General features: G+C 42.6%; 2 protein-coding genes across 8 annotated transcripts in view; one reads left to right on the plus strand and one right to left on the minus strand.

The window, feature by feature from the left end:
* LOC130293185 (uncharacterized) overlaps positions 1 to 1,478 on the minus strand; it is an 88,813-nt gene extending 87,335 nt beyond the window's left edge. Inside the window, exon 1 of one of the 2 annotated variants that reach the window (XM_056541668.1) lies at positions 1,346 to 1,478. In XM_056541668.1, the coding sequence (XP_056397643.1) occupies positions 1,346 to 1,432 (87 nt within the window). In that variant the 5' untranslated portion in view covers positions 1,433 to 1,478. The remainder of the gene's footprint in view (positions 1 to 1,345) is intronic. The other variant, XM_056541674.1, reaches the window with a different exon arrangement.
* Positions 1 to 27,751, plus strand: part of PHLDB3 (pleckstrin homology like domain family B member 3) — a 99,984-nt gene that overhangs the window by 4,397 nt on the left and 67,836 nt on the right. For 2 of the 6 annotated variants that reach the window (XM_056541681.1, XM_056541686.1), the window contains exon 1: positions 1,714 to 1,831. The exons of 1 other annotated variant lie outside the window; for it this stretch is intronic. The gene's annotated coding sequence lies outside the window, so the exon portion shown is untranslated. Of the gene's footprint in view, positions 1 to 1,385; positions 1,405 to 1,538; positions 1,630 to 1,713; positions 1,832 to 12,930; positions 13,022 to 27,751 lie in introns of those variants that run through there. 3 more of the 6 variants (XM_056541685.1, XM_056541683.1, XM_056541682.1) reach the window with 3 other exon arrangements.

The following is a 27,751-nucleotide window of genomic DNA, read 5'->3' on the forward strand; positions in this document are numbered from 1 at the left end:
GGTCAGGTTCACACCTGCGTTGGATGCCAACATGGCAACATCATTATGTACAAGAGCAAAACTACTATAATACTGCTCCTATATACAAGTATAAAACTACTATAATACTGCTCCTATATACAAGTATAAAACTACTATAATACTGCCTCCTATATACAAAAATATATAACTACTATAATACTGGTCCTATATACAAGAATATAACTACTATAATACTTCTCCTATATACAAGAATATAACTAATATAATACTGCCCCTATATACAAGAATATAACTACTATAATACCGCCTCCTATATACAAAAATATATAACTACTATAATACTGGTCCTATATACAAGAATATAACTACTATAATACTTCTCCTATATACAAGAATATAACTACTATAATACTGCTCCTATATACAAGTATAAAACTACTATAATACTGCCTCCTATATACAAGAATATAACTACTATAATACTGGTCCTATATACAAGAATATAACTACTATAATACCGCCTCCTATATACAAAAATATATAACTACTATAATACTGGTCCTATATACAAGAATATAACTACTATAATACTTCTCCTATATACAAGAATATAACTACTATAATACTGCTCCTATATACAAGTATAAAACTACTATAATACTGCTCCTATATACAAGAATATAAATACTATAATACTGCTCCTATATACAAGAATATAACTACTATAATACTGCCCCTATATACATGAATATGACTACTATAATACTGCACCTATATACAAGAATATATCTACTATAATACTGCTCCTATATACAAAAATATAACTACTATAATACTGCTCCTATATATACAAGAATATAACTACTATAATACTGCTCCTATATACAAGAATATAACTACTATAATACAGCTCCTATATACAAGAATATAACTACTATAATACTGCCTCCTATATACAAGAATATAACTACTATAATACTGCTCCTATATACAAGAATATAACTACTATAATACTGCTCCTATATACAAGAATATAACTACTATAATACTGCTCCTATATACAAGAATATAACTACTATAATACTGTCTCCTATATATAAGAATATAACTACTATAATACTGCTCCTATATACAAGAATATAACTACTATAATACTGCCTCCTATATATAAGAATATAACTACTATAATACTGCTCCTATATACAAGAATATAACTACTATAATACTGTCTCTAATGGACCTGAACAGTCAGGATCATTACCATATCCAATATGACTGTACGTATAATAATATACAAACACACCCCCAGACCATGGCAGTGAGAACTCCTGACATTGTGATGTTTTCCGGCGGTATGTAGCACCTGATGCGGTATATAAACAGACAATCCCATGAGGTTGTTATGAAGATCAGAGACGTTATGTAAGAAGGATATCTGGTGGAAAACCATGAATGCGGTAGAACAAGAGATTTATCAAAACCTGCCCAGAGGAAAAGTTGACCAGTTGCCCATAGCAACCAATCAGATCGCTTCTTTCACTTTTGCAAAGACCTGTGTAAAATGAAAGAAGCGATCTGATTGGTTGCTATGGGCAACTCAGCAACTTTTCCTCTGGACAATTCCCCCAATAACCTAGCAGTCTATAGGTAACAGTATAAAGGTGCCCATGTGCTTTAGCTTAGTGTTTTCCAAACAGTGCGTCTCCGGCTGTTGCAAAACTACAACTCCCAGCATGCCCGGACAGCCAAAGGCTGTCCGGGCATGCTGGGAGTTGTAGTTTTGCAACAGCCGGAGACGCACTGTTTGGAAACATTGCTGTAGCTACTGACCAAGTGTTTTGTCCTCAAGGTAAGTGTTTTTTCCTCTCCTCAAGGTAATTACCATATTGGGCTCTGGAAAGTACTGGCCCAATTGATCTGCTAATGGTCAAGACATCTAAGCTTGGTCACAGAGGGTCCTTCGTCCACCACAAGAGAGAGCAGGCTGCCCCTTGTTAGCTTTCTGACCATTTCAGGGTTTTCCCATAAACCTTAAAGGGGTACTCTGGTGGAATTTTTTTTCTCTCCAACTGGTGCCAGAAAGTTAAACAGATTTGTAAATGACTTCTATTAAAAAAAAAAAAAAATCTTAATCCTTCCAGTACTTATTAGCTGCTGAATACTACAGAGGAAATTCTTTTCTTTTTGGAACACAGAGCTCTCTGCTGACATCACGAGCACAGTGCTCTCTGCTGACATCTCTGTCCATTTTAGGAACTGTCCAGAGAAGGAGAAAGTCCCCATAGAAAACATATGCTGCTCTGGACAGTTCCTAAAATGGACAGAGATGTCAGCAGAGAGCACTGTGATCGTGATGTCAGCAGAGAGCTCTGTGTTCCAAAAAGAAAAGAATTTCCTCTGTAGTATGCAGCAGCTAAAAAGTACTGGAAGGATTAAGATTTTTTTAATAGAAGTAATTTACAAATCTGTTTAACTTTCTGGAGCTAGTTGACATAAAAAAAATTTTTTTTTCCCCTGGAATACCCCTTAAAGGGGTATTCCAGGCAAAAACTTTTTTTTACATATCAACTGGCTCCGGAAAGTTAAACAGATTTGTAAATTACTTCTACTAAAAAATCTTAATCCTTCCAATAGTTATTAGCTTCTGAAGTTTTCTGTCTAACTGCTCAATGATGATGTCACCCGTCCCGTGAGTCATCAGAGAGCAGTTAGACAGAAAACAACAACTCAACTTCAGAAGCTAATAACTATTGGAAGGATTAAGATTTTTTAATCAAAGTAATTTACAAATCTGTTTAACTTTCCGTAGCCAGTTGATATATAAAAAAGTTTTGGCCTGGAATACACCTTTAAAGGGGTATTCCGCCCCTAGACATCTTATCCCCTATCCTAAGGATAAGGGATAAGATATTAGATCGCCGCGGTCCCGCTGCTGGGGACCCCCGGGATCCCCGCTGCGGCACCCCGCTATCATTACAGCACAGAGCGAGTTCGCTCTGTGCGTAATGACGGGCGATACGGGGGACGGAGCGGTGTGACGTCATGGCTCCACCCCTCGTGACATCACGGGCCCGTCCTCTTAATGCAAGTCTATGGGAGGGGGTGTGACGACCGCCACGCCCCTCCCATAGACTTGTATTGAAAGGGGCGGGCCGTGACATGACGAGGGGCGGAGCCGTGACGTAACGATGCTCCGGCCCCTGTACCACCCATCATTACGTGCAGAGCGGACTCGCTCTGTGCTGTAATAATAGCGCGGTGCCGCAGCGGGGATCCCGGGGGTCCCCAGCAGCGGGACCGCGGCAATCTGACATCTTATCCCCTATCCTTTGGATAGGGGATAAGATGTCTAGGGGCGGAATACCCCTTTAAGGCCTACAAAGACTGTTTAGAATCCGGGACTATCTTCTTACCGAGTCCTACAGACTTTAATGAGTCTAGGTCTAGCCTATCTATGGCAGCTGCACCACCGCTGACAGGTGACCTGTTGCATATCGACAAGTGGTAGTGTCTGGTTGTAAGTGGCGGCCATGAGGCGAATGGTCTTCTGCCTGAAGAGCATTCCTGGGGCAGCTGCAGGTCATTTGACCTAAAAAGAAGGTCAGGAAGGACATTACTAGCAGACGGTGCACTGATGGGCGGCACACAGCTGGTCATTAGGGGCTGACTGTTACTTTGATCCTGGTCCTGTCCCATAGGACGACATAGGAAGTACTTACAGAACATTGTGCTGACATTTGCTGCCCTCCTCACATATATGTGGCCGACCTATTATGTAGGTGCTAAAGCTCTTAGGACTTTAGGTAGCAAGAATTAACAGCTTTTAGGTTCATTTCCCTCAATGTATTTACAAGTAGCACTTGTATTAAGGGGATTTGTCAGAGCCATTTGCCTATTGTTCCTACAGTGGTGTAGAATGAATGGTCGTAGCCTTATTGATGTGAACCGAGGTGATGACTACGGATGTCCTGATAGGGATAATGGTATCGGAACCAATACTGGACACTTGCACAAGTACTTGTGTGATGTCGCGGTACGGGATTTAGTCCCGTACAGTACTTAGGCCCTGTCAGGTTGAGACCTTCTTTGTCTTTGGGACTCTCCTGCAGTGTCTCCCCCATAGTAATATATATTATGTATAGTGTTATGTGTAAAGGACCTTTGAGTTAGTCACATGATAATGTGTTCACATGATGTGTTTGTTACCCAGAGAGCACCAGCTAACCAGGTGACCTGCAGCTTGACCTATGGGCTTCTGGCTCAGCCTCCCTTTATAATAGGGGGAGCCCTTACAATCTCTCTCTTATGACTCCTGCTGAGGCTCAGTAAAGACTAGATGTCTCAGAGCCAGTGTCCAGCATACTTGGAGGCCTCAAGCCTAACCTACAGCCACATATCAGTAAGTCAAGTCATCTATGTCTGCTGTCACTACCTACAGTCAAGTCAAGTCTATATAGTCAGCATGGCTGTCCTAAAGTCTGTCAAAGTCACTACAAGTCCCAGCAAGCTGCGAGGTCCTTCTGTGTTACTGGCCACCTTTCTGGGATCCTGGCCTATCTGTAAAGACTATTTCCATCTGTCTACCTCAGTAAAGCTACCCTTAACCCGAAGCTGGTCTTGGGCTATTATTACCCTGTCTAATCTAGGGATAGCGGTGCTACTGTTTGGGTGGTTACCGGGATAACCATGCCCTGGCGTCACAAACATTTAGGGGATAATAACACCTGCTCCTTGGCTACAACATCTGCCCCATACACCTCACCTTTACACCCCGTGGCTCACCAAACTTGTTCTTGTGCAATGTCCCCAATACCAATCCAATTTCACGGAGGTGCGGTAAGCCGCCTGCACTCTCTGCTCCCGAGCTATGCAGTGCGCACATCATAGCTGGGACCTGCTTTAACCCTTTAGACGCCGAGATCAAAGATGATCGCGGCATCTAAAAGTCCTGAGATTTACTGCTGGTTAGCTCAGGGATGCTGATTGAGATCACTGCGGTGAAATCGCGGTGTCCCGATCAGATGAGAGGACGGCCGCAGGTCCCTTAGCCTGCTCCGTGTGTCTGATAGTCACTCCTTTACTGCTGCCAGCCATGGCAGGCATAAGTAAAGGAGCGCCAATAACACTGATCAATACTATGCTATGGCATACCACTGACCAGTATTCAATCTACAGATTTCATGTAATAACCCTTTTTCCCATTACAGAAAAAAACAAAAAAAACCCTGTCACATGACATTGAAAAAAGTATCGGTGAATACTTAAAAAAAAGTATTGGTACTCATACTCGGTCTTAAAAAAAAAAGGTATTGGGACATCCCTAGTGATGACCCTTTTATATGCCCTATACAGACCAGTCGCAAATGCCCATTGGATGGGTTTAATCGGGGCATATGCCTATGTGCCCCTCTTAGGCACCAGAACCTGGGTATTACTGTTATCCTATAGCTATGCCCCTGATTGGTAAGCAAAAGCCACAATACTGTATGTAAATACAACCCAATCCTGGTCTAAATATAGACTTTTGTTCCAGGACATGACCAGCAGGGGGAGCCCATCACTGCCTGTGTTTATATTACCTGTGTACGTGCGGATGGCGGTCACTGTGAACGCGTGCGCCTGTGCTGCTATTTTTATATTTGCTGGGAAAGATAAGAGCAGAACAGTACAAGATAACAAGGCACTGAGATTAGGAGACACTGCCGAGGCTGCTGCCCTGATTGTTATATGTCCTAATGTATATAAGGCTTATTATAAGGCTTCACGCAATAACTAAAGCACCAAATTTAGTCAGTATTATACATAGACACCAACTTTATCCTCATCCTCTCGGTCACTATTATACTTTATCCTCACCCTCTCGGTCACTATTATACTTTATCCTCACCCTCTTGGTTACTATTATACTTTATCCTCATCCTCTCGGTCACTATTATACTTTATCCTCACCCTCTCGGTCACTATTATACTTTATCCTCACCCTCTCGGTCACTATTATACTTTATCCTCATCCTCTCGGTCACTATTATACTTTATCCTCACCCTCTCGGTCACTATAATACTTTATCCTCATCCTCTCGGTCACTATTATACTTTATCCTCACCCTCTCGGTCACTATTATACTTTATCCTCATCCTCTCGGTCACTATTATACTTTATCCTCACCCTCTCGGTCACTATTATACTTTATCCTCACCCTCTTGGTTACTATTATACTTTATCCTCATCCTCTCGGTCACTATTATACTTTATCCTCACCCTCTCGGTCACTATTATACTTTATCCTCACCCTCTCGGTCACTATTATACTTTATCCTCATCCTCTCGGTCACTATTATACTTTATCCTCACCCTCTCGGTCACTATAATACTTTATCCTCATCCTCTCGGTCACTATTATACTTTATCCTCACCCTCTCGGTCACTATTATACTTTATCCTCATCCTCTCGGTCACTATTATACTTTATCCTCACCCTCTCGGTCACTATTATACTTTATCCTCACCCTCTCGGTCACTATTATACTTTATCCTCACCCTCTCGGTCACTATTATACTTTATCCTCACCCTCTCGGTCACTATTATACTTTATCCTCACCCTCTCGGTCACTATTATACTTTATCCTCATCCTCTCGGTCACTATTATACTTTATCCTCACCCTCTCGGTCACTATTATACTTTATCCTCACCCTCTCGGTCACTATTATACTTTATCCTCACCCTCTCGGTCACTATTATACTTTATCCTCATCCTCTCGGTCACTATTATACTTTATCCTCACCCTCTCGGTCACTATTATACTTTATCCTCACCCTCTCGGTCACTATTATCCTTTATCCTCACCCTCTCGGTCACTATTATACTTTATCCTCACCCTCTCGGTCACTATAATACTTTATCCTCATCCTCTCGGTCACTATTATACTTTATCCTCACCCTCTCGGTCACTATAATACTTTATCCTCATCCTCTCGGTCACTATTATACTTTATCCTCACCCTCTCGGTCACTATAATACTTTATCCTCACCCTCTCGGTCACTATTATACTTTATCCTCATCCTCTCGGTCACTATTATACTTTATCCTCATCCTCTCGGTCACTATTATACTTTATCCTCACCCTCTCGGTCACTATTATACTTTATCCTCACCCTCTCGGTCACTATAATACTTTATCCTCATCCTCTCGGTCACTATTATACTTTATCCTCACCCTCTCGGTCACTATAATACTTTATCCTCATCCTCTCGGTCACTATTATACTTTATCCTCACCCTCTCGGTCACTATAATACTTTATCCTCACCCTCTCGGTCACTATTATACTTTATCCTCATCCTCTCGGTCACTATTATACTTTATCCTCATCCTCTCGGTCACTATTATACTTTATCCTCACCCTCTCGGTCACTATTATACTTTATCCTCACCCTCTCGGTCACTATTATACTTTATCCTCACCCTCTCGGTCACTATTATACTTTATCCTCATCCTCTCGGTCACTATTATACTTTATCCTCATCCTCTCGGTCACTATTATACTTTATCCTCACCCTCTCGGTCACTATTATACTTTATCCTCATCCTCTCGGTCACTATTATACTTTATCCTCACCCTCTCGGTCACTATTATACTTTATCCTCACCCTCTCGGTCACTATTATACTTTATCCTCACCCTCTCGGTCACTATTATACTTTATCCTCACCCTCTCGGTCACTATTATCCTTTATCCTCATCCTCTCGGTCACTATTATACTTTATCCTCACCCTCTCGGTCACTATTATCCTTTATCCTCATCCTCTCGGTCACTATTATACTTTATCCTCACCCTCTCGGTCACTATTATACTTTATCCTCATCCTCTCGGTCACTATTATACTTTATCCTCACCCTCTCTGTCACTATTATACTTTATCCTCACCCTCTCGGTCACTATTATACTTTATCCTCATCCTCTCGGTCACTATAATACTTTATCCTCACCCTCTCGGTCACTATTATACTTTATCCTCACCCTCTCGGTCACTATTATACTTTATCCTCATCCTCTCGGTCACTATTATACTTTATCCTCACCCTCTCGGTCACTATTATACTTTATCCTCATCCTCTCGGTCACTATTATACTTTATCCTCACCCTCTCGGTCACTATTATACTTTATCCTCACCCTCTCGGTCACTATTATACTTTATCCTCACCCTCTCGGTCACTATTATACTTTATCCTCACCCTCTCGGTCACTATAATACTTTATCCTCACCCTCTCGGTCACTATTATACTTTATCCTCACCCTCTCGGTCACTATTATACTTTATCCTCATCCTCTCGGTCACTATTATACTTTATCCTCATCCTCTCGGTCACTATTATACTTTATCCTCACCCTCTCGGTCACTATTATACTTTATCCTCACCCTCTCGGTCACTATTATACTTTATCCTCACCCTCTCGGTCACTATTATACTTTATCCTCATCCTCTCGGTCACTATTATACTTTATCCTCATCCTCTCGGTCACTATTATACTTTATCCTCATCCTCTCGGTCACTATTATACTTTATCCTCTCAGTCACTATTATACTTTATCCTCATCCTCTCGGTCACTATTATACTTTATCCTCTCGGTCACTATTATACTTTATCCTCATCCTCTCGGTCACTATTATACTTTATCCTCACCCTCTCGGTCACTATTATACTTTATCCTCTCGGTCACTATTATACTTTATCCTCACCCTCTCGGTCACTATTATACTTTATCCTCACCCTCTCGGTCACTATTATACTTTATCCTCACCCTCTCGGTCACTATTATACTTTATCCTCATCCTCTCGGTCACTATTATACTTTATCCTCATCCTCTCGGTCACTATTATACTTTATCCTCACCCTCTCGGTCACTATTATACTTTATCCTCATCCTCTCGGTCACTATTATACTTTATCCTCACCCTCTCGGTCACTATTATACTTTATCCTCATCCTCTCGGTCACTATTATACTTTATCCTCACCCTCTCGGTCACTATTATACTTTATCCTCACCCTCTCGGTCACTATAATACTTTATCCTCACCCTCTCGGTCACTATTATACTTTATCCTCACCCTCTCGGTCACTATTATACTTTATCCTCACCCTCTCGGTCACTATTATACTTTATCCTCACCCTCTCGGTCACTATTATACTTTATCCTCACCCTCTCGGTCACTATTATACTTTATCCTCACCCTCTCGGTCACTATTATACTTTATCCTCACCCTCTCGGTCACTATTATACTTTATCCTCACCCTCTCGGTCACTATTATACTTTATCCTCATCCTCTCGGTCACTATTATACTTTATCCTCACCCTCTCGGTCACTATTATACTTTATCCTCACCCTCTCGGTCACTATTATACTTTATCCTCACCCTCTCGGTCACTATTATACTTTATCCTCACCCTCTCGGTCACTATTATACTTTATCCTCACCCTCTCGGTCACTATTATACTTTATCCTCACCCTCTCGGTCACTATTATACTTTATCCTCACCCTCTCGGTCACTATTATACTTTATCCTCACCCTCTCGGTCACTATTATACTTTATCCTCACCCTCTCGGTCACTATTATACTTTATCCTCACCCTCTCGGTCACTATTATACTTTATCCTCACCCTCTCGGTCACTATTATACTTTATCCTCACCCTCTCGGTCACTATTATACTTTATCCTCACCCTCTCGGTCACTATTATACTTTATCCTCACCCTCTCGGTCACTATTATACTTTATCCTCACCCTCTCGGTCACTATTATACTTTATCCTCACCCTCTCGGTCACTATTATACTTTATCCTCACCCTCTCGGTCACTATTATACTTTATCCTCACCCTCTCGGTCACTATTATACTTTATCCTCACCCTCTCGGTCACTATTATACTTTATCCTCACCCTCTCGGTCACTATTATACTTTATCCTCACCCTCTCGGTCACTATTATACTTTATCCTCACCCTCTCGGTCACTATTATACTTTATCCTCACCCTCTCGGTCACTATTATACTTTATCCTCACCCTCTCGGTCACTATTATACTTTATCCTCACCCTCTGGGTCACTATTATACTTTATCCTCACCCTCTCGATCACTATTATACTTTATCCTCACCCTCTGGGTCACTATTATACTTTATCCTCACCCTCTCGGTCACTATTATACTTTATCCTCACCCTCTCGGTCACTATTATACTTTATCCTCATCCTCTCGGTCACTATTATACTTTATCCTCACCCTCTCGGTCACTATTATACTTTATCCTCACCCTCTCGGTCACTATTATACTTTATCCTCATCCTCTCGGTCACTATAATACTTTATCCTCACCCTCTCGGTCACTATTATACTTTATCCTCATCCTCTCGGTCACTATTATACTTTATCCTCATCCTCTCGGTCACTATTATACTTTATCCTCATCCTCTCGGTCACTATTATACTTTATCCTCACCCTCTCGGTCACTATTATACTTTATCCTCACCCTCTCGGTCACTATTATACTTTATCCTCACCCTCTCGGTCACTATTATACTTTATCCTCACCCTCTCGGTCACTATAATACTTTATCCTCACCCTCTCGGTCACTATTATACTTTATCCTCACCCTCTCGGTCACTATTATACTTTATCCTCACCCTCTCGGTCACTATTATACTTTATCCTCATCCTCTCGGTCACTATTATACTTTATCCTCACCCTCTCGGTCACTATTATACTTTATCCTCATCCTCTCGGTCACTATTATACTTTATCCTCATCCTCTCGGTCACTATTATACTTTATCCTCACCCTCTCGGTCACTATTATACTTTATCCTCACCCTCTCGGTCACTATTATACTTTATCCTCACCCTCTCGGTTACTATTATACTTTATCCTCACCCTCTGGGTCACTATTATACTTTATCCTCTCCCTCTCGGTCACTATTATACTTTATCCTCACGCTCTCGGTCACTATTATACTTTATCCTCATCCTCTCGGTCACTATTATACTTTATCCTCACCCTCTCGGTCACTATTACACTTTATCCTCACGCTCTCGGTCACTATTATACTTTATCCTCACCCTCTCGGTCACTATTATACTTTATCCTCACCCTCTCGGTTACTATTATACTTTATCCTCACCCTCTGGGTCACTATTATACTTTATCCTCTCCCTCTCGGTCACTATTATACTTTATCCTCACCCTCTCGGTCACTATTATACTTTATCCTCACCCTCTCGGTTACTATTATACTTTATCCTCACCCTCTCGGTCACTATTATACTTTATCCTCACCCTCTCGGTTACTATTATACTTTATCCTCACCCTCTCGGTCACTATTATACTTTATCCTCATCCTCTCGGTCACTATAATACTTTATCCTCATCCTCTCGGTCACTATTATACTTTATCCTCACCCTCTCGGTTACTATTATACTTTATCCTCACCCTCTGGGTCACTATTATACTTTATCCTCTCCCTCTCGGTCACTATTATATTTTATCCTCACCCTCTCGGTCACTATAATACTTTATCCTCATCCTCTCGGTCACTATTATACTTTATCCTCACCCTCTCGGTCACTATTATACTTTATCCTCATCCTCTCGGTTACTATTATACTTTATCCTCACCCTCTGGGTCACTATTATACTTTATCCTCTCCCTCTCGGTCACTATTATACTTTATCCTCACCCTCTCGGTCACTATTACACTTTATCCTCACGCTCTCGGTCACTATTATACTTTATCCTCACCCTCTCGGTCACTATTATACTTTATCCTCACCCTCTCGGTTACTATTATACTTTATCCTCACCCTCTGGGTCACTATTATACTTTATCCTCTCCCTCTCGGTCACTATTATACTTTATCCTCACCCTCTCGGTCACTATTATACTTTATCCTCACCCTCTCGGTTACTATTATACTTTATCCTCACCCTCTCGGTCACTATTATACTTTATCCTCACCCTCTCGGTTACTATTATACTTTATCCTCACCCTCTCGGTCACTATTATACTTTATCCTCATCCTCTCGGTCACTATAATACTTTATCCTCATCCTCTCGGTCACTATTATACTTTATCCTCACCCTCTGGGTCACTATTATACTTTATCCTCATCCTCTCGGTCACTATTATACTTTTTCCTCACCCTCTCGATCACTATTATACTTTATCCTCACCCTCTCGGTCACTATTATACTTTATCCTCACCCTCTCGGTCACTATTATACTTTATCCTCACCCTCTCGGTCACTATTATACTTTATCCTCACCCTCTCGGTCACTATTATACTTTATCCTCACCCTCTCGGTCACTATTATACTTTATCCTCACCCTCTCGGTCACTATTATACTTTATTCTCACCCTCTCGGTCACTATTATACTTTATCCTCACCCTCTCGGTCACTATTATACTTTATTCTCACCCTCTCGGTCACTATTATACTTTATCCTCATCCTCTCGGTCACTATTATACTTTATCCTCACCCTCTCGGTCACTATTATACTTTATCCTCACCCTCTCGGTCACTATTATACTTTATCCTCATCCTCTCAACAGAAACTAATTGGTTTCTAATGCAATTGTAACAAAAAAGTTGGCGATACTGTACAATCTGTAGACTTCCTTTCTATACAAATGCTTTGTTTTGCAAGAGATAATGGGATTGTGTGTGAGAAGGAGGAGGAGGAGGAGGTAGTGAGAGGAAAGGAGGGTAAACAGAGGCGGAGGGAGGGTTAATGGGAGAGGTGTGTCATACAGAGCTGGGATCATTAGCTGTGTTACAGTGTGCCAGGGAGACACACAAGCTATGCTGGGATACAGGCTGTTACATTGTCACTAGTGCAACACACTACAGCCGGACTGTGGACTTGTGGGGACACATCTTCTGGGGACACATCTTTTGGGGACACATCTGGGGAACCTTGGAGACTTTGCCCCTTGGATTACATAGGAGGAAGGTAAGAGGAGCAGAGGACCTGGACTTTATAGTAGACTGCTCAGAGTCTCATCAGGGCATGCTGGAGGTTGTAGTCACAACAGCTGGAGAGCCACAGGTTGGAGACCACCGCGGTACACTAGTCCTTCCTGGGACCGGCACCATTATACAGTCCGTCATTTTATCAGATTGTTATATTATTATGATGAAGTGAAGTTGAATGTATGATCCTTCAGGATGTGAGGTATGGAGACTGCAAACATGAGAGAGAGAGAGACTGCAAACATGAGAGAGAGAGAGAGAGAGAGAGACTGCAAACATGAGAGAGAGACTGCAAACATGAGAGAGAGAGAGAGAGAGAGAGAGACTGCAAACATGAGAGAGAGAGAGAGAGAGAGAGACTGCAAACATGAGAGAGAGACTGCAAACATGAGAGAGAGAGAGAGAGAGACTGCAAACATGAGAGAGAGAGAGAGAGACTGCAAACATGAGAGAGAGAGAGAGAGAGAGAGAGACTGCAAACATGAGAGAGAGAGAGAGAGAGAGACTGCAAACATGAGAGAGAGACTGCAAACATGAGAGAGAGAGAGAGACTGCAAACATGAGAGAGAGAGAGAGAGAGACTGCAAACATGAGAGAGAGAGACTGCAAACATGAGAGAGAGACTGCAAACATGAGAGAGAGGCTGCCCTGTACCACACTGCTGAATATAACTGCGATATATATATATATATATATATATATATATATATATATATATATATAACCATGATGTTTACAATGATCTTGAATGGACATTAATTGGATCTGGGACTGGTTGGGTTATAATATGGTGTTTATGTACAGTGTGTGTGTATATATATATATATATATATATATATATATATAGAGTCCTATTTTGCAATTTGTAATTGAAATACTCTGTTGGGTATCTATTTATCTTCTGTCTCTCTCATATCTATTGATATCCTATGATCTATCTATCTCCTATGTATCTATCTGTGTTTCCCAACCAATGTGCCTCCAGCTGTTGCAAAACTACAACTCTCAGCATGCCCGGCTGTCCGGGCATGCTGGGATTTGTAGTTTTGCAACAGCTGGAGACTCCCTCTCCTATCTATCTCATATCTACCTATCTATCTCCTATCTATCTATCTATCTATCTATCTCATATCTATCTATCTCATATCTCTCTCTCTCTGTCTAGGCATTAGGCATGCTGGGAGTTGTAGTTTTACAGCACTGGTTTATAAACAGTGATTCATTCTAATACTTCTCTATCTCATGTCTATTTACCGTTCCTCGTCACTTTCTAAGGGTCCTGCAAGCACTAGGACCTTGGAGTCTGGAGGATACAGTGAGGTCACTTTCAGATATATATATGGCAGCATTTCTATGTACATATCGTGGCTGTCATCTCTGCACAACGTGTGGTCTAATGACCAGAACTGTAGATCACATGATGCTGTCAATTTTAGTCCTTTGATCCAAAAATGATCCTGTAGCCATAATATGGACACAATAGTGCCAACATATTACCTCCATGTGCAGCTTTTTTAATATAGCTCCAAGATAGTACTGTCATATACAGCCTACATAATACTACTATATAGCGCTTAGATATTACCTCCATATACAGCCCACATAGTACCATCATATAGCGCTAGATATCACTATAATTTACCATCCTCAAAATACTACCATATAGTGTCAAGATATTACCGCCTTATACCACACACATAACACCATCTAGCACCAAAATATTACCTCCATATACAGCTTACATATTAGCACCATTTGGTGGTAATAAAAAGATTTTGCAAAAAAAAGCAACCAGATATTGCCATATAGTGCCAAAGAATACTGCTTTATGCAGCCCATGTAATGCCATGCAACGCCAAAATATACAGCCCACATAATTCCACAAGAAGTGCCAAGATTTACCTGTCATATACAGCCCACATAATACCACCACATAGTGCCAAGATATAACTGTCATACACAGCACACATAATACCACCACATAGTGCCAAGATATAACTGTCATACACAGCACACATAATACCACCATATAGTGCCAAGATATAACTGTCATACACAGCACACATAATGCCACTATATAGTGCCAAGATATAACTGTCATATACAGCCCACATAATACCACCATATAAAGTGTCAAGATATAACTCATATACAGCCCACATAATACTACCATATAGTTATAGTGCCAATATATCTGTCATATACAGCACACATAATTCCACCTTATAGTGCCAAGATATCTGTCATATACAGCCCGCAAAATGCCACCATGTAGCACCAAGAAATTACTTCCATATACTTCGCACATAAGTCCTGTCATATACCATCCACAAAATTCCACATTACAGTGTCAAAATAATGCTGCCTTATACAGCCCACATAATGTCACATAACGCCAAAATGTACAGCCCACATATTACCACCAAATAACGCCAAGATATATGTTTTATATACAGCCCACATAATACCGCCACACAGTGCCAAGAAATAACTTTGATATACAGCACACATAATATCGCCATATAGTGCCAAGATATGACTTTCGTATACAGCCCGCGTAATACCACCATATAGTGCTAAGATATAACTTTTATATACGGCACACATGATACCACTATATAGTGCTAAGATATGACTGTTGAATACAGTGCACATAATACCACCATATAGAGCTCAGATATAACTTTCATATACAGCACACATAATACCACCATATAGTGCTCAGATATTGCTATTGTATATCATCCACATAATACCACCATATAGTTCTCAGATAAAACTTTCATAAACAGCCCACATAATACCACCATATAGTGCCATGATATGACTGTCGTATACAGTCCACATACCACCATATAGCGCCAAGATATGACTGTCATATACAGCCCACATAATACCACCATATAGTGCCAAGATATGACTATCATATACAGCCCACATAATACCACCATATAGTGCCAAGATATGACTTTCATATACAGCACACATAATACCACCATATAGTGCCCAGATATTGCTATTATATATCATCCACAAAATACCACCATAAAGTGCTCAGATATAACTTTCATATACAGCACACATAATACCACCATATAGTGCTCAGATATTGCTATTGTATATCATCCACATAATACCACCATATAGTTCTCAGATATAACTTTCATAAACAGCCCACATAATACCACCATATAGTGCCATGATATGACTGTCGTATACAGTCCACATACCACCATATAGCGCCAAGATATGACTGTCATATACAGCCCACATAATACACACCATATAGTGCCAAGATATGACTATCATATACAGCCCACATAATACCACCATATTAGTGCCAAGATACGACTATCATATACAGCCCATATAATACCACCCATATAGTGCCAAGATATAACTTTCATATACAGCACACATAATACCACCATATAGTGCCCAGATATTGCTATTATATATCATCCACAAAATACCACCATAAAGTGCTCAGATATAACTTTCATATACGGCACGCATAATACCACCATATAGTGCCAAGATATGACTGTCAAAATACAGCTCACATAATACCACCCATATAGTGCCAAGATATTATTTTTATTTATCCAGCACTGTACAGCGATTGTTCTCACACACACACAACTCACTCAATACCGCCATATAGATCCCATATAAATATACAACTCAGTCCCGAAACAATACAACCTGCAAATAATTCCGGCAGATTTTATCTTTATTCTCATTTTCAAGGGGGGTCGCCAAAAAAAAAAAACATGTCCCCTGGGCAATTACCCCCCCCCCAATAAGGGGCCCCTCTTTGACCTGCACATTTAAGCCCCCCGCTCTTATAGTATGTTTCTTATACCGTCATAATAAATACAATAACAGGCACAAAGTACAAGCAGATGTGTCTTCGAGCGACGCTCCTAATGGTAATTCCGTCCCTGTAATCAGCGTTTCCTGCGCCATTGTTCTCCGGGATTTGTTTAGATGCATCTTTTATATATTTACTAGTGAAATGTTGTTCAGGGGGGGGGGGGGGCATGTTGGCTTTAATCAAGGATACCCTGAATGGGGGCATTCATCGCCGCACACAGGGCATAGTGAACGCACGGCGACTGCCGCGGTAATGGCCGCCCTGGAATAAGTGCCGTTTACCTTTGATCACGTGTCCCAGCGAATCTGGTATTCATTAGCCCATGGACTTGGTTTCACTCGAATCTATGGCAATGTTTTTCCAACCAGGGTGCCTCCAGCTGTTGCAAAACTACAACTCCCAGCATGCCCGGACAGCCAACGGCTGTCCGGGCATGCTGGGAGTTGTAGTTTTGCAACAGCTGGAGGCTCCCTGGTTGGGAAACACCGAAACATTCCAGCCCTTCCCCCTCCATGAGGCCCGTTCCCCTCACTATGCCCCATTGTTACCTGTAAACCTTCTCTTTGTCAGGGAAAGTTTAACCGCGCGTCGTTTACGACTTCTTCTTTATAAATAGCCCAAAAAAAAAAAACGAAAAGGCGTTAAAGCGTACCTGTCATACCCCAGAAAATAAAATTATGCTTCTATGTGTTGCTCACTAGGTCATGCAGTTTCTTTACATGTCTTTTTCATGTGTCTAGCTTCTGTATCTGGCTCAATTCTGCTGCTCACTCATTCTGGCATCCACTGCTCAGGAAAGGGCCAAGCACTGAGCCCGCCCTCGTTCACCGTGCATTCACTTCCTCCCTGAGTCTGCTGAGTTGTGTCTCTTCATCCAATCACTGCAGGCTGCTTTTTAACCCCCTCCTCTCTGTTTTCATGCTGCAGTCTGATAGGACAGGAGTGAGCACAGAGGAGTGCTAGCCCCGCCCTCATTCACTGGACTTTGTCCCGGCCTCTGCTTCAGCTGGGACAAAGATGATGCTGAAGCTGGACAAGATTATGCTCTGGGTGGTATGGGGACCCCTAGTGGTCTTTTTGTTTATATAAGCCATGATTTCTATAAAAAAAAAATTGATAAAATAATTAATGATAATGATAATAATAATTTTATAAAATCTATTAGAAAAGGTAAATGTTTTGCCGGCATATAACTTTTTTTTTTTTTTTTTATTCTCATGGTGCCCATTAAAGGGGTACTCCACTGGAAAACATTTTCTTTTATATCAACTGGTACCATAAAGTTAAACAAATTAATAAATTACTTCGATAAAAAAAAAAAAAAAAAAAAAAAAAATCGTAATCCTTCCAGTACTTATCAGCCGCTGTATACCACAAAGGAAGTTCTTTTCTTTTCGAATTTACTTTCTCTCTGACCACAGTGCTCTCTGCTGACACCTCTGTCCATGTCAGGAACTGTTCAGAGCAGGAGAGGTTTTTCTATGGGGATTTGCTCCTGCTCTGGACAGTTCCTAAAATGGACAGAGGTGTCAGCAAAGAGCACTGTGCTCCTGATGTCAGCAGAGAGCTTTGTGTTCCAAACAGAAAATAATTTCCTTAATTAAAAAAGAGAAAAGAACTTCCTGTGGGGCATATTGCAGCTAAGTACTGGAAGGATTAAGATTTTTTTTTAAATAGAAGTAATTTACAAATATGTTTAACTTTCTGGCATCGGTTGATTTAAAAGAAAATGTTTTTCAGCGGAGTACCCCTTTTAAGGCATGGTGGACCGAGCGGCCTCTGATTAGATAGGAGGTGGAGCTTAGCTTTATTATTGGCGCTGCTCCGTTGTATACGGTTACCTGTAATGCCTCTCAGGGTTTTTAATTGTTGCAGTCCTGCAATGTGTCGGGGATTAGGACATATGGCGTCCCCTGTGAGACCCTGACACCTATAGACACGGGGTCACAGGTGAAGTTGCGCTTCACAGCTCCTCGCCATGCACGGTCTGTTGGCGTTGAACCCGAAACAATATGGGTATTGTAAGCCAAGCTGTCCTGCCCTATCTGATTACCGCTACCGCCTCACACTTTATCCCAAAATCCGTCTAAACCAGGGTCCTTTCAGCTGTTCCAGAACTACAACTCCCAGCATGCCCGGACAGCCGAAGGCTGTCCGGGCATGCTGGGAGTTGTAGTTTTGCAACAGCTGGAGGCACCCTGGTTGGGAAACACTGCTGCAGACACCAATGTACTCCATATCTTATCTCTAATGCTACCACTATTTCTGTGTGTCTTTTTCTTAAAGGGGTACTCCACTGGAAAACCTTTTTTATTTATTTATTTATTTATTTATTTATTTTTTTAAATCAACTGGTGCCAGAAAGTTAAACAGATTTGTAAATTACTTCTATTAAAAAATGTTTTAATCCTTCCAGTACTTATCAGCTGCCGTTATGATCCACAGGAAGTTCTTTTCATTTTTTTGAATTTCATTTCTGTCTGACCACAGTGCTCTCTGCTGACACCTCTGTCTATTTTAGGAATTGTCCAGAGCAGGAGAGGTTTTCTATGGGGATTTGCTCCTGCTCTGGACAGTTCCTAATACGGACAGAAGTGTCAGCAGAGAGCACTGTGGTCAGACAGAAATGAAATTCAAAAAAATGAAAAGAACTTCCTGTGGATCATAACAGCAGCTGATAAGTACTGGAAGGATTGAGATTTTTTTTTTATAGAAGTAATTTACAAATCTGTTTACCTTTCTGGCACTAGTTGATTTTAAAGAAAATGTTTTCCAGTGGAGTACCCCTTTAACGCTGTCCTTGCAGCGGGATTAGCTAGGCTGGGAGTTGTAGTTTTGCAACAGCTGGAGGCAACCTGGTTGGGAAACACTGGTCTAAACGACCAGGACAAATTAAACGGACACCATTCTGGTAACCCGATAGACCCCATTAAAGGGGTATTCCGCCCCTAGACATCTTATCCCCTATCAAAAGGATAGGGGATAAGATGTCTGATCACGGGGTTCCTGCTGCTGGGGACCCCCACGATCTTCCTACTGCACCCCAGACATCCGGTGCACAGAGCGAACTTTGCTCCGTGCCGGATGACTGGCGATATGGGGTGGAGGCTCGTGACGTTATGGTCATGTACTGCTCTTGATGTCACGGACACGCCCTCTCAGTGCAAGTCTATGGGAGGGGCGTGATGCCCCTCCCATAGACTTGCATTGAGGGGGCGTGGCCGGATGTCACAAGGGGGTCGCAACTGTGATATCACGAGCCTCTGGCTCTGCATTCGACGCTCCAAACGAAAACCGGGTGCAGCAGGGAGATCCGCGAGGGTCCCCAACAGCAGGACCCCCGCGATCAGACATCTTATCCCCTATCCTTAGGATAGGGGATAAGATGTCTATGGGCAGAGTACCCCTTTAAAAGTCAGTGGGGTCTATCTGGCGATCTACCTGCAGTTTACTGTGGTTAAACGGAAACTGTAAAATTTTTCCCTATCGTTTTGTGTATACAGCTCCTATGTAGAACGGTGTGTTTCTGTGGTTGCGGACTACTAATATGTGTCATACACTTCCATCTTCCCCTCAATAAAGCTTAGTACAATGACCACTTAGGGATCTGGAAAAGCTGAGTGGCCACTTACTATAAAGGTACGTTTCACACGGGCGGATTTATTGCGGGTTTCCCGCTGCGTATTTTGAAAGGGGACCGGGCTCTTCTCGGCTGTCCGCAGCAGATTTTCAATGGGGGCTTGCGGCAGATTTTCTGCAGCTGTAAATTCGGCAGCGGAAAATCTGTTGTGGACAACCGCACAGAGCACGCCCCCTTTCAAATAAGCAGCGGGAAACCTGCAAATAAATCCGCCCGTGTGAGCTTACCCTAAGGGTATGTTCACACAGGACTGAAAGGCTGCTGATTTGATGCAAATTTTTCCAATTAACTTAGTTAATTAACATTAGTCCTGTGTGAACAAACCCTAAGGGTAACGTTCACACATGCAGATAGGTAGAAAAAACCAGCCGCAAAATAAACACAAGAGAATAGGGATCGACCAATATAGTTTTTTTAGGGCTGATACCGATAATCTGTGGAGGTTAGGGCTGATAGCCAATAACTTACACCAATATTCCAGTATAAATTATCGGCTATTTAAACCCCCCCCCCCCCCCCCCCCCCCGCCCACTGCTGCAGATCATTGATTTAAAGCGGGCGCTTTAAATCAATGAACTGCAGCAGCTTTTGCGGTGCCATAGACCGCCACCGCCATCCGCTTCTCTCCCCCTGCCTGTCCGGGGGGTCCTGAGTCCTATCACCGCCACCGCACCCCCCACCGCACCGCCCCCCCATTGCCTCCCCCATCCCCGGTTTTTTAATTACCTGTTCCCGGGGCCGGTGTCCACTCTACATCTGGCTCCGGTGGCGTCCTCTTGAGCTGCAGGACGCAGCAGGAGGCATAAGTAGCGTTGACCCCGGGTACAGATAATTATAAAACCGGGGATGGGGGAGGCAATGGCGCCGGGGCGGTGCGGTTTGGGCACAGTGCGGGGGGCGGGGCATTATCGGCATATCGGCAAGGTAACTGCTGATACCAATAATGCCCAAAATCGTGATTATTGGCCAATAATATCGGCCAAACCGATAATCGGTCGATCCCTACAAGAGAATATACCCTAAGGCAGTATTTTCCAAACAGTGTGTCTCCAGCTGTTTCAAAACTGCAACCCGCCATTTTGTAAGCAGCCAAAGGCTGTCCGGGCATGCTGGGAGTTGTAGTTTTGCAACAGCTGGAGGCACACTGTTTGGAAAACTCTTCCTAAGGGTACGTTCACACGGGCGGGTTTATTTGCGGGTTTCCCGCTGTGTATTTGAAAGGGGGCGGGCTCTTTGCGGTTGTCCACATCAGATTTTCCGCTACGAAAAATCCGCCGCAAGCACCATTGAAGTCAGTAGGGTCTGCGGCGGAAATTCCGCAGCGGAGAATCTGTTGCAGACAGCCGAGAAGAGCCCACCCCCTTTCAAATACACAGCAGGAAACCTGCAAATAAATCCGCCCATGTGAACTTAATAGCAGTTATATTCTTTGTCACCCAGCTTTCCTGTAAAAGGATAAAACAGTATTGACTGAGAAGGACAAGGACATTGGGGGAGATTTATGAAAAACTGTCCAAAGGAAAAGTTGCCCATAGCAACCAATCAGATCGCTGCTTTCATTTTGCAGAGGCCTATTTGGTTGCTATGGGCAACTGGGCAACTTTTCCTTTGGACAGTTTTTCATAAATCTCCCCCATTTTGTCTACTTTTTATTTTTTTATTTTTTTATCATTGTAGATATATTAGACCAATTACTTTCCCGCCATTTTGAAAGCAGCCATTTCGAATACAACTTTCTAACTATTGACCCTTTATACCCAGGCCAGGAATATTTTTTTCTTCCGCCAGTTACGCGTCCGTACCTTTTTTACCCTGCCCCTGCGTCTTTTGTTAGGGGGTCTCGCTGGGCCGTTTCCCTTTTTCTTTTCTTTTTTTAAATGAATGCGTCGTACCCCACAGTAAATCACAATGGAGGCTTTTCAGCTCAGGCCCCATGAATGGCCGACTGTGAAATCGTGTGGAGAAAAAGGCAAAGCAACAACAGGGCCTCGCTGTTGCCGCGCTGTTACCAGGACATAAAACATTCCCATAAATGTCACTTTTTTTTTTTTGTTTTGTTTTAAAGAGGGTGTTTTTTTAAATTTTTTTATCTTTTTTTTTTTATATATTGAACCATCTGGAAGGTTCAGCTGATGGAAGGAATATTGCGTGAGGGGAGATTGATGGGGACGGTGTACGAGTCCCGCTGGTAAACGCTGACTGAACAGTCTGCTTAGTTTTCGGTCGCAGGCTTGTAAAGGTTGGCAGGAATCCCCCCCCCCCCTGGCTTTTGTTTGGCACCGTTGACATATGGCACAATGGCGGGCACATCACGTTACACCTGGGGGAGAGATCGAAATACAGCGGGAATGACAGCTGATTGCCTCAGGCCTCATTCCCATTGACAACCATTTGATGCATAGGATAGGGAAGTGTTTCCTAACCAGGGTGCCTACAGCTGTTGCAAAACTACAACTTCCAGCATGCCCGGACAGCCGTTGGCTGTCCGGGCAAGCTGGGAGTTGTAGTTTTGCAACAGCTGGAGGCACCCTGGTTGGTAAACACTGGGATGACAAACTTGTTTGACTGCTGGGACCCCCCCCACCGGTCCCAAGAATGGCAACATAATTTCCCCACTCGTTTTCTATAGGGCCAACCAAATGTTCGGTAGCCCCATGAACGATAAATGTAGCGGTGGCCGCGGGACACCCCAGCGTGTTATCGCCCATCCTGTAAGATTGTGTTCATACGCACTGTAAAGGCTGCAGACTTAGTCGCCAATTTTATGGTTGTCCTGCGTGTGGCGCTGAGAATAAGCAACGTGTTTCCCGCTGCGCAGCTTAAAATGTGCTGCGTATATGTTACGTATGACCCTACCCTCATGCAGCATAAAATCTGCAGCATGTATAGTACAGTTAACATATCCTAAGGGTGCGTTCACACGGGCGGATTGATTTGCGGGTTTTTTGATGCGTATTTCAAAGGGGGGCTGGCTCTTCTCGGCTGTCCGCAGCAGATTTTCCGGGGTGGAATTTACGCTGCGGAAAATCCGCCGCAGACCCTACTGACTTCAATGCAGCGTAAATTCTGCAGTGCTGCTGCGGACAGCCAAGAAGAGCCCGCCCCTTTCAACTATGCAGCGGGAAATCAGCAAATAAATCCCCCGCCCCCCCCCGTGTAAACGTACCCTAAGGGTGTGTACACACTCGCCGAATCCAAATTGCAGATTAAAAGGGGTACTCCGCTGCTAGACATGTTATCCCTTATTCATGTCTATGGGAGGAGGTGTGATGGCTGTGTACTGGCATGAATGGAGGGGACGTGGCGTGACGTTACGATCACGGAAACCCCAGGCTTCTGTGATCGTAACGCCGCAGCGCCGGCCTAGAGATTCCCCGCGATCAGACATTCCCTTTTGATAAGGGGTTACATGTTTAGGGGCAGAGTACTCGACTGGAAAACATTTTTTTTAAATCAACTGGTGCAAGAAAGTTAAACAGATTTGTAAATGACTTATATAAAAAAATCTTAATCCTTCCAGTACTTATCAGCTGCTGTTATGATCCACAGGAAGTTGTTTTCTTTCTGAATTTCCTTTCTGCCTGACCACAGTGCTCTCTGCTGACACCTCTGTCCATTATAAGAACTGTCCATAGTAGGAGAAAATCCCCATAGAAACCTTATTCTGCTCTGGACAATTCCTAAAATGGACAGAGGTGTCAGCAGAGAGCACTGTGGTCAGACAGAAAGGAAATGTAAAAAAGAAAACAACTTCCTCTGGATCATACAGGATAAGTACTGGAAGGATTAAGATTTTTTAATAGAAGGTCAGGTCAGTGCTGGTAACACATCATGTAATGTACTGAACTGGCTTAATGTAGAGATGGTACAAGGTAAGTTAAGTGATATAAATGTAAGCAAATCCCCAGGGCCGGATGGACTACACCCAAGAGTTCTTAGAGAGGTAAGTTCAGTAATATCTGTACCCCTGTTCATGATATTTAGAGATTCTCTGGTGTCTGGTATTGTGCCAAGGGACTGGCGCAAGGCGAATGTGGTGCCAATCTTCAAAAAGGGCTCTAGGTCTTCCCCAGGAAACTATAGACCGGTAAGTTTAACGTGCATTGTGGGTAAATTGTTTGAAGGACTTATAAGGGATTACATACAGGAATACATAGGGGATAATTGTATTATAAGTGATAGCCAGCATGGGTTTACTAAGGATAGAAGTTGTCAAACCAATCTAATTTGCTTTTATGAAGAGGTGAGTAGAAGCCTTGACAGAGGAATGGCTGTGGATATAGTGTTTCTGGATTTTGCCAAAGCATTTGATACTGTCCCTCACAGACGTCTGACAGGTAAGTTAAGGTCCTTGGGCTTGGAAACTTTAGTTTGTAACTGGATTGAACACTGGCTCACGGATCGTACCCAGAGAGTGGTGGTCAATGATTCGTACTCTGATTGGTCACCGGTAATTAGTGGTGTACCCCAAGGTTCAGTACTGGGCCCGCTGTTGTTTAATTTATTTATCAATGATATAGAGGATGGTATTAACAGCTCTGTTTCTATCTTTGCAGATGACACCAAGCTTTGTAGCACGGTACAGTCTATAGAGGATGTGTATATAGAGGGGGGGCTGTGTATATAGAGGGGGGCTGGGTATATAAAGGATGGTAATAACAGCTCTGTTTCTATCTTTGCAGATGACACCAAGCTTTGTAGCACAGTACAGTCTATAGAGGATGTGTATAGGTTACAAGATGACTTGGATAGACTAAGTGTCTGGGCATCCACTTGGCAAATGAGGTTCAATGTGGATAAATGTAAAGTTATGCATCTGGGTACTAATAACCTGCATGCATCGTATGTCTTAGGGGGGATTAAACTGGCAGAGTCACTGGTAGAGAAGGATCTGGGTGTACTTGTAGATCACAGACTACAGAATAGCATGCAATGTCAGGCTGCTGCTTCCAAAGCCGGCAGGATATTGTCATGTATAAAAAGAGGCATGGACTCAAGGGACAGGGACATAATACTCCCCCTTTATAAAGCATTGGTACAGCCTCACCTGGAATATGCTGTTCAGTTTTGGGCACCTGTCCATAAAAGGGACACTGCGGAGTTGGAAAGGGTGCAGAGACGCGCGACTAAACTAATATGGGGCATGGAACATCTTAGCTATGAGGAGCGATTAAAGGAGTTACAATTGTTTAGTCTTGAGAAGAGACGTTTAAGGGGGGATATGATAAACGTATATAAGTATATAAATGGCCCATACAAAAAATATGGAGAAAAACTGTTCCAGGTTAAACCCCCCCAAAGGACGAGGGGACACTCCCTCCGTCTGGAGAAGAAAAAGTTTAGTCTCAAGGGGCGACACGCCTTCTTTACCGTGAGGACTGTGAATTTATGGAACGGTCTACCTCAGGAACTGGTCACAGTAGGAACAATTAACAGCTTTAAAACAGGATTAGATACATTTATGGAACAAAATAACATTAATGCTTATGAAGAAATATAAAATCCCATCCCTTCCCCAATATCGCGCCACACCCCTACCCCTTAATTCCCTGGTTGAACTTGATGGACATATGTCTTTTTTCGACCGTACTAACTATGTAACTATATGTAACTATGTAACTATGTAACTAAGTCATTTACAAATCTGTTTAACTTTCTGGCACCAGCTGATTAAAAAAACAAAAAAGGTTTTCCAGTGGAGTACCCCTTTAACAACTTTAAATCTGCAGCGAATCCTTGTGTGAGAATACAATTTGTGGGGTACATTCTCCCGTACAGTATGCTGCATCATTACCTCAGCCATACAGAAAGGGCAGCAGAGGATGCGACAGGTGAGCGGCAGAGACATCATGGCCTCTAATGCAAATGTATAACATGGAAACCAGCGCGTTGCGATCATCTGCTGCCATCTCATTCCCTTGTATTCAAATCACTGACAGGAATGGTCACCCTCCCCGCCACAGGCCGTCCTGTCATAACCATACACGAAGAACCTGTTTCCAAAACGCGTCTTCTCATGATATAAAAATGCCTCCTCCTCTCCTGGCACATGATGTGTTATGACGGAAGCGCAGGCTGGTGGTAAAACTGTCACTTATGATGGGCCGAGCCCCTGTGAGCCCGCGCCGGCACCACCCCCCTGTCACTGACAACATGTGTAATGCCGGGAGAAACCAGAGGAGACATTTCTGGCCTTTAGGATAAAGGGGTACTCCTTTTTTAAATCAACTGGTGCCAGAAAGTTAAACAGATTTGTAAATGACTTCTATTAAAAAATCTTAATCCTTCCAGTACTTATGAGCTTCTGTATGTTGCACAGGAAGTTCTATTTTTTATTTTCTTTGTCTGACCACAGTGCTCTCTGCTGACACCTCTGTCCATTTTAGGAACTGTCCAGAGTTGGAGCAAATCCCCATAGCAAACCTATCCTGCTCTAGAGAGTTCCTAAAATGAACAGAGGTGTCAGCAGAGAGCACTGTGGTCAGACAGAAAGGAAATTAAAAAAGAAAATCACTTCTTCTGGATCATTCAGCAGCTGATAAGTACTGGAAGGATTAAGATTTTTTAATAGAAGTCATTTACAAATCTGTTTAACTTTCTGGCACCAGTTGATTAAAAAAAAAAACCTTTAATGCAAAAAATGTATGCATTTGGTACTTAGGCCAAAGCAGAATGTTTCACTCACCCCCCTGAGCCTATAAGGCCAGCAGTATAAGGCTAGGCTACAACCTTGTTTTACAGTAAGCTATGTTCACACTGCGGAATATTTGCGGAATGTCCGCTCGTGGTTTCCGGCCGGACATTCCACCGTCAGAACATGCAGGCGGTAGGACCGCACAGAAATGCGTTGTCTCCATAGACGGCTATGCAGTGCCAAATCTTTCAGTGGAAGCCGGAATCTGTCTTTTTTTTCCCCCACCGGAAGTTCCGTCTTGTAAACATGGCCCAGTTGCCCATTGCAACCAATCAGATCGCTGCTTTCATTTTAAAAAAGGCCTCTGCAAAATGAAAGAAGCAATCTGATTGGTTGATATGGGAAACTAGGCAATTTTTCCTCTGGACAGGTTTTGATAAATCTCCCCCTATGTGTTTTCCCAAGCAGAATTCTGCTCCAGAATTCCGCTTGGAAAACACTGTGCAGCAGCCTCCCATTGTTCTCGAATGGATTCTGCTGCACCATTCACACTACAGAA

The sequence above is a fragment of the Hyla sarda genome, chromosome 10, assembly GCF_029499605.1.
Source record: "Hyla sarda isolate aHylSar1 chromosome 10, aHylSar1.hap1, whole genome shotgun sequence".
NCBI classification, from domain to species: domain Eukaryota; kingdom Metazoa; phylum Chordata; class Amphibia; order Anura; family Hylidae; genus Hyla; species Hyla sarda.